General features: G+C 44.2%; 2 protein-coding genes across 2 annotated transcripts in view; one reads left to right on the top strand and one right to left on the bottom strand.

Moving 5' to 3' along the window:
- Window positions 1-4802, bottom strand: part of CD3G (CD3g molecule) — a 7973-nt gene extending 3171 nt beyond the window's left edge. The window contains exons 1-2 of the mRNA XM_042780363.1: window positions 4748-4802; window positions 307-330 (exon numbers count right to left, since the gene is read on the bottom strand). Of these exons, the coding sequence (XP_042636297.1) occupies window positions 307-330; window positions 4748-4802 (79 nt within the window). The remainder of the gene's footprint in view (window positions 1-306; window positions 331-4747) is intronic.
- Window positions 4803-5675: 873 nt separating this feature from the next.
- On the top strand, window positions 5676-9245 carry CD3D (CD3d molecule). Its single transcript, XM_007936478.1, has 5 exons — window positions 5676-5730; window positions 7853-8068; window positions 8531-8662; window positions 8925-8968; window positions 9180-9245. Exons 1-5 carry the CDS (start codon window positions 5676-5678, stop codon window positions 9243-9245), a joined length of 513 nt encoding a protein of 170 aa, XP_007934669.1.
- The last annotated feature ends 4764 nt before the right edge of the window (window positions 9246-14009 follow it).

Genomic DNA, 14009 nt, shown 5'->3' on the forward strand with positions numbered 1-14009 from the left:
ATTTTGGTCAATGACATGAGACAAAGTATATGTGAACTGCTGTATGAAAAGTGAATTTACTCTGTAAATCTTCACCCAAATCCTAAAAAAAAAAGAATCAGACAATTAATTGCTTAGCTACTAGGAAGCTGCCTGGAACAGGTCATGGCTGGCCAGTGAAGTGATTTGGTTGATAATTGAAAGATCAGCTATCCACCCGCCTTCACCCATCATCCTATCCTTCTAAGTTCATTCTTGTAGGACTACTACTGTTGGAAACCATATTTTAATGAATTCCCTTGGAGTTTGAAAATGTAATTCCCTTACCTTGTTTCAACTTGGCCACAGCACCTGTAGGGACAGATGAGAGATAGAGGATCAGCTGGCATAGAATCGTTCAGATGCCCTGAGATACCGTTTCCATCAGTTGAGGCCAAGACCAGAAATGACAGTATCTGTATCTACTTCCCAGGATCACAGCCTAAATCACCAAATTGATTCAGAATACTATCTGTATAAACAGATATCTTAAAACAGAGTTGCCCCAAAGCAAAGAGCAGTCACTGAACCCCGTGCCCACCTACCTCTGGCCTCGGGCTTAAAATAGAACTGCCCCCAAGCAAAAAAATAAGTTTATATATGATTAATGCAATAGAACTTGTAAGTGCTCTTTTAGTATATATATGAATGTTTTGAATGTGGGAAGAACCTATTGATTTTTTGCCCAAAGGTGGAGGATCAAGAAAGGCTTAAATAGAGGTGGTAGCTTGCCTTGAAGAATGAGTAGAAGAAACTCACCAGACAGAGAAAGGCATTCTGGATAGAAGCAATAACTGAGCAAGGATACATATTTGGAAAACTACATGTTAGAGGTAGAGCTTGTGATTAGAAGAGGTGGGACAGAGCATAATGGAAATAGCTGGAATCAGTATTTTCCTCCTCTAACAACTAGTCACCTGTCATGGAACTTCACACAGTGTAGGACTGTCCACATGTCAGCACATTGTCTGAACCATGATATGAGTTTAATAACTATTTCTGAATGAATGCATGAATGAACAAATCATTGAATAATAATAATAATAATAAATGACACAGTTAAGCAGATTTCTTTATTATTGTTGTTTGTTTATTTTCTCTGGTCTCCCATGGTTGATTAAGCAGATTTCTTACTACTTTCTCCCTGAGCACCTGATCACCATGGGGATAGACAGGGCCCTCATTCTAAGTCACATTCCATCAGAAAGTGGATCAAATGGACTTTTGACATATTTTGATTTTGCCTGTTTTTTTTTTTTTTTTTTTTTTAAATTGTTGTTAGGTGCTGTTGAAACAGTTCGGACTCATAGCCACCCTATGTACAACAGAAGCACTGCTGGGTCCTAGACCACCCTCACAATCATTGCCCTGCTTGAACCCATTGTTGCAGCCACTGTGTCAGTCCATCTCATTGAGGGTTTTCCTCTTCTTTGCTGATCCTCTACTTTAGAAAACATAATATTCTTCTCTAGGGAGTAGTTCTTACTGATAACATGACCAAAGTACAAGAGACAAAGTCTCGTCATCCTTGTTTCTAAGGAGCATTCTGGCTGTACTTCTTCCAAGACAGATTTGTTTGTTCTTCTGGCAAACCATGGTGTATTGAACATTCTTTGCCAACGCTGTAAGTCAGATGCATCGATTCTTTGGTCCTCCTTATTCTTTGTCCAGGTTTCATGTGTATATGAGGTAATTGAGAATAATTGAGGCTTGGGTCATGTGTACCTTAGTCTTCAAAGTGACGTCTTTGCTCTTTAACACTTTAAAGAAGCTTTTTTTTTTTTTTAAAATAAGCAATGTAGTTTATGCAAAGCACCAGATAAATGGTATGTATTAATGGCTTGCCACATCAGAATCACTCCAGGGCCTTTAAAAGAGGTCTTTTGCAGCAAATTTCCCTGTTGCACTATGTCATTTCATTTCTTGGTTGCTGCTTCCATAGGTGTTGGTTATGGGTCCAAGTAAAATGAAATGCTTGACAACTTCAATCTTTTCTCCTTTAATCATGATGTTGCTTATTGGTCTAGATGTGAGGATTTTTGTTTTGTTTGTGTGGAGTTGTAATCCACACTGAAGGCTGTAGTCTTTGATATTCATCAGTAAGTGCTTCAAGTCCTCTTCATTTCAGTAAGCAGTTATGTTACCTGCATGTCTCAGGTGGTTAATGAGTCTTCTTCCAATCTTGATACCATGTTCTTCTTCATATAGTCCAGCTTCTTGGATTATCTGCTCAGCATACAGATTGAATGAGTATGGTGAAAGGATACAATCCTGACACACACCCTTCCTGATTTTAAACCATGCAGTATCCTCTTATTCTGTTTGAACAACAGCTTCTTCGTTGATGTACAGATTCCTCATGAGAACAATTAAGTGTTCTGGAATTCCCATTCTTTGCCATATTACCTATAATCTATTATGATCCACACAGTCAAATAGTCTTTTCATAGTCAATAAAACATATGTTAACATCTTTCTGGTATTCTCTGCTTTCAGCCAAGATCCATTTGACATCAGCAATGATATTCCTCAAACCATGTCCTCTTCTGAATCTAGCTTGAGTTTCTGGCACTTCCCTGTCTCTGTACTGCTGCAGCCATTTAAAAATAATTTACAGCAAAATTGTGCTTGCATGTGATGTTGATGATTCCACATTCTGTTGGATGGGCACAGATATGGATCTCTTCCAGTTGGTTGGCCAGGTAGCTGTCTTCCAAACTTCTTGCTATAGAGCTATAGACAAGCGAGTGCTTCCAGTGTTGTATCTATTTGTTGAAACATTGATTCCATTAATTCCTGGACCCTTGTTTTTCTCCAATGCCTAATCTTGCCTATCAAGTTCTATTTTGTCCTAGGACTCAAAAGATCATGTAGGCAAATTTTCTGGAGTGACTGGTGAGTGAACTCCAGTTTACACAGGCCAGTGATGGCTGAATGGGACAAGGACTCAGGTTTTCTGTTGCTCAGCCCAGTGCTTTTTCCACTATACCTAGCTGCATCACACAGGCTTTCAGCATTGCCCCTCAACCTGGGTTGTCTTTATCTGGATCTTCCTCCTATACCCTCAGAAATGATTCTAAACTCTCACTGTCCTCAAGACCTCCCCCTGACCCTCATCCAGCTCATTTTCAGCCAGCAGCATTGCTTCCCACTTAGTTTGTTGAGAACACAGATGACTTTATGACCCTTCCTCCTTTGCTTCCTTTCCACTCACAAGCCTATCTATGTCCACAGCCATCTATACTTCCTCTCTCCTAGTCTCGAAGGGTTAGATTGTCTTCCCATCTGTGCCCTTGATCCCTCTCTTCCAGCATCAATTCCAGGACATTACTCTGTTCATTGTCTTATCTTTTAGCCTAGAAATATCCTCAAGTTTCTCTCACCCTCAAAAAATTTTCTTCCTTGACTCCACTTCTCCTTCTGTCTAACATTTAGTCTCTCCTTCCTTCTCATCCAAGCTTCATTAAAGAGTAGTCTATACTTGTTGCTCTCTATCACTTACTCCTCACCTTCTACTCATTTCCACTTAGATTTCACTTACACTATTCCACTGAAATGAAGTCATCCATGACATTTTTCTTGCCAAATCCCACAGGCTTACATTTTAAAATATACTATTATATTAATGGACCCCTCTGTAATGTTTTATACTCTTGGTACTCTCTTTCATATTCTTCATGATATCTCTCTCTGGAAGCTCTCTACTCCTCTGGTTCACACTTATTGCACTTGTTTGTACTCACCTCATTCTTCCAGCTCCTTGATCATTGGTTTGCCTCTTTTCCCGAAATCTCCCCCACCACACACACACCTAATTGCCCCTTAAAAGTTGGTGTCCTCAGCTCCCTTTTCCTCACATATCATACATATCAGTGCTTGTGTGATTTTAACAACTTTTATGATTTTGGGTACTCCTAATATGTGAAGGGGAGCTCTGGTAGCATAGTGGCTAAGACACTTGCCTGCTAACCAGACGGCTGGCGGTTCAAACCCACCAGCCACTCCTCGGAAGGAAGGTTGGGCAATCCTACTTCCGTAGTGATACTGCCTCGGAAACCCAAGGAGGGGTTGCTATGAGTCGAGTTTGACTCGACAGCACATAACAACAACAACAACAACAATGTGTGAAGAACAATTTCTAGTTCAGAATGCAGGCTTCAGCCCAGTTCATCCATTTCCTGTTGGATATCCAACTGAATATACTTACAGGCACCTCATACATAGTCTGGTAACATTGAACTTATCTCTTCCATTAGACTATGAGCTTCTTGGGGTAGAAATGTTTTATTTATCTTTATATCATCTTCTCTATCACATAATAGAATGTCAGCCATATTTGTTGACCAGATGACCAACTGAATGAATGAATGCTTCCAAGATTTCCTCCTAACCCTGGCTCCGAGCTAGGGAACACATATCTTTACCCTTCAGGTTCCTGGCCTATGCCCTTTTGGGTTACATGCAAGCCTAAGATGGCGGCCGCAGAGTCCTCTAGCCAGTTAAGGTTTCTGTTTTGATGTCTCAGAGACAAGGACCCCAATTCTCCCATGAGCACTGCTTCTTTCTAGCAGAGAATAGTAGGCGATTTCATTTTTGCCCTTGCTCTTTGAGCTTTAGGGTGACAGCTGCGGTAAGCTTGAGCTTAACAGTCTCAATATTCTTGCTCCTCCCATGAACTCTTCCCTTGAGCCCTTCCTTAGGCTTCCAGAATGCCCCTGGGAGCCCTTACCTTGAAGAAGAAGGGTAGCCAGCATGAGGCTGGCCAGACCTTTCCCCTGCTCCATGTCAGTCTTGTTCTTCCTGCAAAAGCACTGAGCAGCCCTGGCCTGCGTAGCATCTAGACCGACTCCGCCCAACACTCTTCAGGTTGGGGCCCCTGCTAGAGGAGGCAAGAAACCAGAACCTCCTTCCTCTGCTTCAAGTGTGGGAGGCAGGGCTTGAGCAGGGCTGCAGGTGCAGATGTGCCTTGATTTTCCGTTAAGGCTGCTCTGTGTATGGATGTAGTGGAGGGTGGGAGGTGGTGGGAGGGGTAGGGAGAAAGTGCTGCCATCTCAGAGATTCTGCACAAAGTCACCTTGGATGCTGGGTAGGAGATGATCCTGAGCCACTTTCTTCATTGGGAGATAAATTTCCTTGCCACCAGTTATTGTTAGAACTACTGAATTTAGACAGGGCCTTCCAGTGCTTGGGGTTGGAGCTCTGAATGGAAAGCCACCTCAGCCCAGGTCTTCATTGAGAGATTCTGCACTATTCTTTTGTGATGAGACCATCAAAGTGGTGTCTGCCTGGAAGAGCATAGATGGAACAATTTCCACAAGACAGCCTAGCACATTCCCAGGGAGGGGTCGGGGACCAGAGTGACGTTCTTTTCACTTCCTAGAAACCACGCAACCTTTTCCATATTCTCTGTTCTCCCTTCCACCCCACCCCCAAGCTCTCTGCTCAGAGAAAGAGCAATTTACACCTGCTTCCTTTCTACTCCACCCCCAGCCTCTACCCTACCCATCACCAACTGCGGAAGGCAGAGAAGTATTTGTCTTCTGGTTCCTCCCTGACTCTTTACTTTTTCCGGGTACCCATGAGTCAGTGGGGAGGGTCACTCTCACCCTGGCTGATAGCTCTGTGATCTGAGTCTACCGGATGAATTTGGCTGAAAGATGGAGCACAGCGGGTTTCTGGTTGGCCTGATCCTGGCTGCCTTTCTTTTCCAAAGTAAGGCTTCTTCAGGCGGGAGGGCATCTTGAAGAAGGTAGTTGAGAGGGACTTTGCACTGAGAGCATTTCCGGTGAGGTCCACCTGAAAATCTTCTTAATGCTAGCTAGCATTCATCAGTCACCCCAAGGTGAAAAGGAGGGCAGGGTTGGGATGTAGCACAGCATTTAGGAAACAGGCCCTTGATTTCTGACTGATCCCAGGTGGGGGTGCCTCTTGGCCTTGAATGGCTCTCTGGAGGCCTTAGGCCAAGAGATCTGTCAGAAACGGTGCAGTATGTGTGTGCCTGAGCCTAAGGCAGGTAATGAGAACAGAGCAACATGCATTTCACATTCTAGGGCATATAGTCTGTGGGTTTGGTACTCCATCGTTATATTACCACCTGGACCTGGCACTCAGGGGAATGGCTTAAGAGAAAAGTTGACTTTCAGTTGAAGAGGAGGGAGGGCAGATTTGGGAGGTAATTGCATAGTCAGTAGGATGAGCAACTCACCCCAGTTTGCCTGGGACTGTCTTGATTTTAAGGAGCTATGGGGTGCAGTGGTTAAAGCACCTGGCTGCGAACTGAAAGGTCAGTGTTTTGAACCCACCAGCTGCCTTGTGGGAGAAAGATGAGAGAGATGAGGCAAATCTGCTTCCATAAAGATTTACAGCCTTGGAGACCTTATGGGGCAGTTTTACCCTGTCCTATTCCACTCCTCGGAAGGAAGGTTGGGCAATCCTACTTCCGTAGTGATACTGCCTTGGAAACCCAAGGAGGGGTCACTATGAGTCAGGTATGACTCAACGGCACATAACAACATAACATAGGGTTGCTATATCAAAAGACGGGAAGACCCTCAATGGGATGGATGGACACAGTGGCTGCAACAATGGGCTCAGGTATAGCAAGTATTGTGAGGCTGGTGCAGGATTGGACAGTGTTTCATTCTGTAGTGCATAGGGTTGCTATGAGTTGAAGCTGACTTGACGGCACCTAACAACAACAACAACAACATAGGGTTGCTATGAATTGGAATTGACTCAATGGCAGTGGGTGGTCTTGCTTTTAAACCTAAACATCCTGCCTGTGTGCCATGATCTCTATTATCCTAGGCACACTGGAACTATGGTCACCCATAATCAGATGCACTAGGACAGTGGGATTTCCACTGGAAACAAGTCCTCAAGGAACACGTGCCTGTAGGATAAGAAGCATGTGATATATACATGTCTCCCTGCTTTAGAGGCATGAGAAGCTGCTGTATGGGAGTTCTCTAGAGGATATTCTAGTATCCAAGTCGGTAACAGAAGATGAAGCTCAGGGAGGACGTAGATTCCACTTTTCCTTGGAGTTGAAAGTGATTTCAGTGGGCTGTGAAGATGGTCTCAGGCTGTCTGAGCAAGTCAGTGGATCTGCAAAGGTGCTGTGCTCACCTCCATTCCTTTCACTCTACTGGGGCCCCAAGAATGGATTAGATACAAACTTCCCCAATCCCCACCCAGCAAGAGTAGAACAGCTGAAAATATTTACATGGGATTTGCTGGGCTCCCACTGGGCTACTCAGCTCCTAATTTATGCCAAATTCTCCCCTACCTCCAACCATCACTGGCCTTGGCAAAGGCTTTAGTAGAGACAGTCTCTTGCCTTTGGTAATTGTTCCTTGGGATAGGGCAATGGGCAAAAAAGATGATGAGAAATTGAAATGGAAGTGTTGCAGGTAGCTGGGAAGAGGGATCAGAAGTTTTCTTGGAGAAAAAATCAGGACATTGTCAACTCAGGCTGCCTTTCCATATTTCTTGGGAGCTTAGGTCATCTGTGCTTCCCTCCTTCTAATCAGTGGTCTGAAGTCATTTATAGGAGGATTCTCAGATTAACCCATCTCGATGGATTCCTTTTTTGCTCTGTTCCCCTCAGGACCTATTCTTTGCATGGATGACACAATCCTTGTGTCTTTGCCTCTCCAGTTCATGGGGAACATTCCAAGCCTTCTCTTGTGACACTGTTTCTCTCGTAGAAACCCTATACTGATACTGCCATAAACTAGGAAAGTGGTCCTACTGTGAGCCTCAGCAGAAGTTGGGGTATGTGCAGAACAAAGAGCTGGCACCAATTGTGGGTTTTTTTCCCCCTTTTCTTTAGTAAGCTCCTGCAAAATAAATGTGGAGGAACATGAGGACAAAGTGATTTTGAGTTGCGATAGCAACATCACCTGGATAGAGGGGACAAAGGGAAAACTGTTTGCAAGCAAGAAAAGTCTGGACTTGGGAAAACGCATCTTGGATCCACAAGGAGTGTATCAGTGTAAGAAGGATGATGGAACCAGCCAAATACATACTTTGCAAGTATACTATCGAAGTATGTGCCTCCTGGACCCTTTGAGTGGGAATGAATGAGGCCTTTGGATATGAGACCTTTCTGGCTGGAGGGGGCTGTTGTGGGCAAATCTGTTCTCTGAAGAAACTAGGGCCACTCTCTTGTAATGGTGTGAGCCTAGATTTTGGTGGACTCAAAGTGGGAGAGAGAGCTTAGCTAAGGGAAGAAGAGCAGTAGAGGCCTGAGGTTCAGTTGGGAGAGTGATTTGGTCCATCTTCTTGTTCACAATCTCACAAAACAGAGACTACTTCTTGTCTTTCCTCGGGGATTTTTTTGGGATGAAGGGTAGAGGTGAACAGAGCCAGGTCATCAGTAGGACTTTCTCCTAGGATCTTACTGATGTCTGGGTGTTGGCATGAGAGATCCTGCAGCTGCCCTCAAAGGCAGAGTAGGCTCCCTGATCCTGAAGGTTCTCTACTTCTCCTCTCTCCTCCCTTCCCACAGTGTGTCAGAGCTGTGTGGAGGTGAACTCAGCCATCCTGGCTGGCGTAATCATAACTGACATAATTGCCACTCTGCTCCTTGCTTTGGGGGTCTACTGCTTTGCTGCTCATGAGACTGGAAGACTCTCTAAGGGTAAGTAGAAAGGAGAGAGAGAGAGAGAGAGAGAATGTGATATGTTAATGAGCTCATGCACCTGCTAGGGAAAGAGACTCTTTTATTCTCGAAGGACTCTTACAATTGGTCATTGGAAGAACTTGTGTGCCCATCTTGGTAACACATACTACAGAAGGTCTGGAAGGGTGTGATCAGCTGCAATCCTCCCTAATTGTGTCTCTGGGGCCTCACGGTCCTGTCCTCTAGAAACTTGGTGACTCTCTTTCCCTGGTTCTTCTAGCTGCTGAAATTCAAACTCTGTTGAGGAATGACCAGCTCTACCAGGTAAGCCCTGAGGAGGAAGGGACAAGAATGGGAGGAAGGGTGAATGGGGATGGAGGGATAGACACTAGGTGTTATGCGTATGTGTCATGGTGGGGAATTCATCACTGGGGTCTGGAAAGGCCAGGCATGAGCTCTCACTGCCGAGGCATGCTTGAGTCCTTCCTAGGAGACTTCTGACACTGCTTCACTGTTTGCTCTTCTCATCTTTTAGCCCCTCAGAGATCGGGACGATGCTCATTACAGCCATCTTGGAGGAAACTGGCATCGGAACAAGTGAACCTGAGACTGGTGGCTCACAGGAGCATCACTTATCTACTGTACCTTCTTTCCTTGCTCAGCCAATAAAAATGTCTGCTTTTACTCAGCAAGTTCCTGGGCTTTTCAAGGCTCTTGAGCAAGAGATGGGAGTTGTCCTGACTTGGCTGGGACCTTGTACTTTCTACACGCTCTGCCCACCTGTTTCCTTCTTTCTTCTCTGCCCTCCATGGACAAAGTTTGGCAGGAATGCCTCTGGCTCTCCTGCCCTGGGGGTTCTCTGAATGGTGAGTCTAGGTTGTGCCCCATCACACTCCCTCAGCTACTTGTTGACTCCCATCCTTTATAGAAACCCGTCCAGGGTTTCAGCTGCCTCACCACATCTGAGGGCAGGCTGCTGAGTTCAGGAGCTCAGCCACACAGAAACTGTGGGGTTTCCATGACATCATAAGCGGGGGCGGTAGAGATGTCAAAGGCCCCTGAGACTCACTTCTCATTAAGCCTGAAGGAGTATGTGTGTGACAGTCCCACTGCTGCTGAGCTTTGTGACCCCTATTGAGCCAATTTCATTAATGATGAGGAGTCTTGCTGAGGCACCTTCAGCAACCCCTGTTCCCCTGTATTACCAGATGCCATCGAGTTGTTTCCAACTTATGGGGACCCCCGCATGTGTCAGAGCAGAACTGTGCTCCATAGGGTTTTCAGTGGCTGATTTTTCAGAAGTGGGTTGCCAAGCCTTTCTTCTGAGGCACTTCTGCATAGACTCAGATCTCCAACTTTTCAGTTAGCAGCCAAGGACATTAACCATTCGTACCACTCAAGGACTCCCTTCCCTTGTATCAAAGGTGCCATTTTACTCTTCATTTCCCCAGGACCTGTTCCTGCCCTGCCCCTGCCTTTTGTACAATAAACTGGAGTCAGAAAACCTTCATCAATTAAAACTCATTATTGTTCTCCACTTACTTGGAAAGGTGGGATTTGAGACTGGATGGGGACTTGTGACATTTTTAATGGTTGTTGGCTTCAGGAAGTGCATCATTCAGAAATGTTGGAGTTTGAGGGATTTTTTTAAAATTAGATAATTGGGTCCCATTCCAGGCAGTGAGTCTGATGAGAACCTTCTGTGCAGAGGAAGAACCCAGACCACTTACTCTCTTGTGTCCATCATGCTCATTCCTGGCTTCCCATAGTTGGGACTCCCTCTTTCATTCTCTGAATATGGAAGTAATTTAAATAACTTCAGGACAATTTAATGACAGTGGGGATCTCCTAGACCACTGTCTAGGCACCTCCCAAAGGAGAAGAGAATTAACCACATAGCCAGTGACCAGGATGATTCTGCCACCATTTCCTTAAGATACAAGACCCTAATTTTGTTAGAGACAGGATGAACTTCCAATTCACACATACTTCATTCCATGGTTAAAATTTAATCCTACCCATTATCTGCCTAATACTGTAGCCATTCTAACGCTAGATACTACTCTTGCATTGGATGCTACTATCATGGGCATCCTTTCCATGGCCTGTATATCACCAATACTGTGTATCTTCCCTACACACTGCACATACGTACATGTATCTTGTACCTTATAGTCGTCATACATGCCATATATTCTCTTTCTTCACCCCATACCACTGGCTCTCAGAGTTGGCTGCTCACTGGAATCTCACGGAGAGCTTTAAAGATGCTGATGCCAGAGTGCCACCTTCAGAGATTCAGATGTTATTGGTCTGAGGTGCACCTGGGACAACAGAACTTTTAAAACTACCTAAGATGATTCTAAAAGGAGCTCTGGTGGTGCTGTGGTTAAAGCATTGGGCTACTAACCAACAGATCAGGGGTTTGAACTCACTAGCTGCTCCATGGGAGAAAGATGTGGCAGTCTACTTCTGTAAAGATTTACCACTTGGAAACCCTATGGGACAGTTCTACTCTGTCCCATAGGGTTGCTATGAATCAGACTCAGTGGCAGTCAGGTTTTTTTTAAACAAGATTTTAATGCAAAACCAAGGGTGAGAATCACTGCCCTCCACTTGAGTCCTTCCAGAAACTTGTGTTCTTTCTGCTTTCTTTTGTTGTGCTTTTAATAAAGAGCCTTATTGAAGCTTAACTGACATAAAGAAATGGCATATATTTAAAAAAACTTGATAAGTTTTGACATATGTAAATACTTGTGAAATATCACCACAATCAAGACACTGAACATATTCAACATTCCCCAAATTTTCTTTGTGGCCCTTAGCCATTCCTCCCTCCAACCCCTTCTCTTCACCCCATCCCCTTCCCAGGCAACCACTGACCTACTTTGTATCATCATAGACTAATTTTCATTTTTATAGAATTTTACAGAAATAATGTAATATAGTATGTATTTTTTTGTGGGGGGAGGGGGTCTGGCTTTTTTCACTCAGCATAATTACTTTGAAATTTAGCCATCTTGTTGCATATATCAATAGTTCATTTCTTTTTATTGTTCACTAGTATTTCATCATGTGGATATGTCACAATTTGTTTATTCATTTACCTGTTGATAGTCTTTTGGGGTGTTTCCTGGTTTTGGCTATTAAAAATAAAACTGCTATAAATATTCATATGTAAGTTACTGTGTGTACACATGCTTTTATTTCTCTTGGATAAATACTCAGAAGTAGCATGGCTGGGGTATATGATATATGTATGTTTAACTTTTTATGAAAATTGTTTTGACTGTCTAGTGCTGCAATAACAGAAATACCACAAATGGATGACTTTCACAAACAGGGATTTATTCTCTTACAGTTCAGAAGGCTAGAAGTCTGAGTTCAAAGTGCTAGCTCTAGGGGCTGTGTGCAAGATCCTCAACCTCGGGCTTCAGCTCCTGGCCTGCTGGAGCTGGAGGTGTCTCTTAACTCAGGCAGTTGTTGGCTGCTGAGGCTGACAAACCCAAGGTCAACAAGTGAAATGGCACAGTCCCAAGATTATCAAGCGACATAGTGGACATTCAAGTCCAGAAACAGTCCCAAGATCAGAAGGCAATATGGCAGGCTGCTGGATGAAGATGGCTAAATGCAGGATCCAAGCATGCCAAAAAGCTTAGAGACTTTTCTCAAAGCTGCTTCTTATATACCGGAAGCAGACAACATCCCTAAGGCAGCTACTCAGCTGCTCACAGCAGATTGTACCATGGAGTTGATTACCATTGTCATCATGGAGAATAACTACATCCAGCTGCCCAGCCACTCAAAACCAGGCCTAGCCAAGTTGACACATAACCTTAACTACCACAGAGGGGAAGAGCAAGTTAAAAGGGATAGTTTGATAATACTAGGGAGAGAGAGGTGACACTAAAGCAGATGAAAGGAGAGGGAATTGAGAGTTAGGTGTGTGAGAAATGTCTCATCCTTGATGCCAGAAAGGAAGGTGAGGAGGCAGGTGAAAGGATAGATAGGAGATTGGCTGCAGGTCTTGTGAGTGAGCTCCATTTTCTCTGCGAAGGTGAAGTTGACATCTGCTTTGAGCATCATCTACTCAGGAAAGTGTTGGGTGGGAGCTTGAGGATATTGTTGAAGATGTGTCACAGCTGCTCAGGGGAAAAGGAAAGGGAGCTAAGTAGGACAAGGAAAAAGATGGTCAACTTATCTACTTTGAAGTGGCCAGACACAGCCAGGAACCACAAAGTCCTAGGATGCAGCTGGGGGACCTCCATACTCATGGTATCCCAGCAAAGTAGAACTAGACATTTGTGGAAGAAGATGTGTGGGTGGACCTAGGTTTGAATTTCAGTGCCAACACTTCCTTGCTGTGAGACCCTAAGGTCTCCCTAAGTAGGGAAGTTACTTAACATTGCTGAGAGTCAGTTCCCTTACCTTGCCTGGGTCAGTGGAAGGAAGGAGTCCTCAAGAGCTGCCAGCTGTATTGCAGCAGAGATAGTGCATGTCTAGTACTTAGGAAGGAATCCATAGGTGGTATAATGGTTAATGTGCTTAGCTGCTAACTGAAAGGTTGGAGGTTCAAATTCATCCAGAGGCATTTCAGAGGAAAGACCCGGTAATCTACTTCTGAAAAATCAGACATTGAAAACCTTATGGAGCACAGTTTTACTCTGACACTCATTGGTCACCATGAGTCATAGACTTCATGGCAACTACTTTAGTACTTAGGACAGAGCCTGCACATAGTAAATGCCATCACTTAAAGTTTCCTTCTCCTTTCCTTATGCTCAAAGAGCTCCGGTGGTATAGTGTTGTTGTCGTTATGTGCCATCGAGTCGGACCCGACTCATAGCAACCCCTCCTTGGGTTGCCTAGGCAGTATCACTATGGAAGTAGATTGCCCAACTTTCCTTCCGAGGAGTGGCTGGTGGTATAGTAGGTAAGACATTTGGCTGTTAACCAGAAGGTCAGCAGTTCAAATCTACCAGCTGTTCTATGGGAGGAAGATGAGGGAATCTATTTCCGTAAAGATTTTCAGTATTGGAAACCCAGTGGGAATCAGTACTCAGAATCGACTCTATGGCCGTGGGTTTTGTTTTGTTTTTCTCCTTATGCTTATTTGCATCTAGGGGTGGGTAGTGGATTGGGGATGTGAGAAGGCATGCTTGGCTTTAAGTTCATACACTTTCTCCAGTCTGGAGGACTTTCTCCTTTGTCTCCAAATTCTATCCATCCTTCCTCTCAAGGCCCAGATCAAGTCTCTCCTCTCCCTCAACTCCTTCAATTTCTCCCCTGAATGCCAGTAACATGATTTATAACTGTTCGCTTAACCACATCATTTGTTCTTGTGTTGCTATTTAATTTTGGGCAC

Source organism: Orycteropus afer, unplaced genomic scaffold, assembly GCF_000298275.1.
Source record: "Orycteropus afer afer isolate SDZICR_OR568_19922 unplaced genomic scaffold, OryAfe1.0 scaffold00036, whole genome shotgun sequence".
NCBI lineage: Eukaryota > Metazoa > Chordata > Mammalia > Tubulidentata > Orycteropodidae > Orycteropus > Orycteropus afer.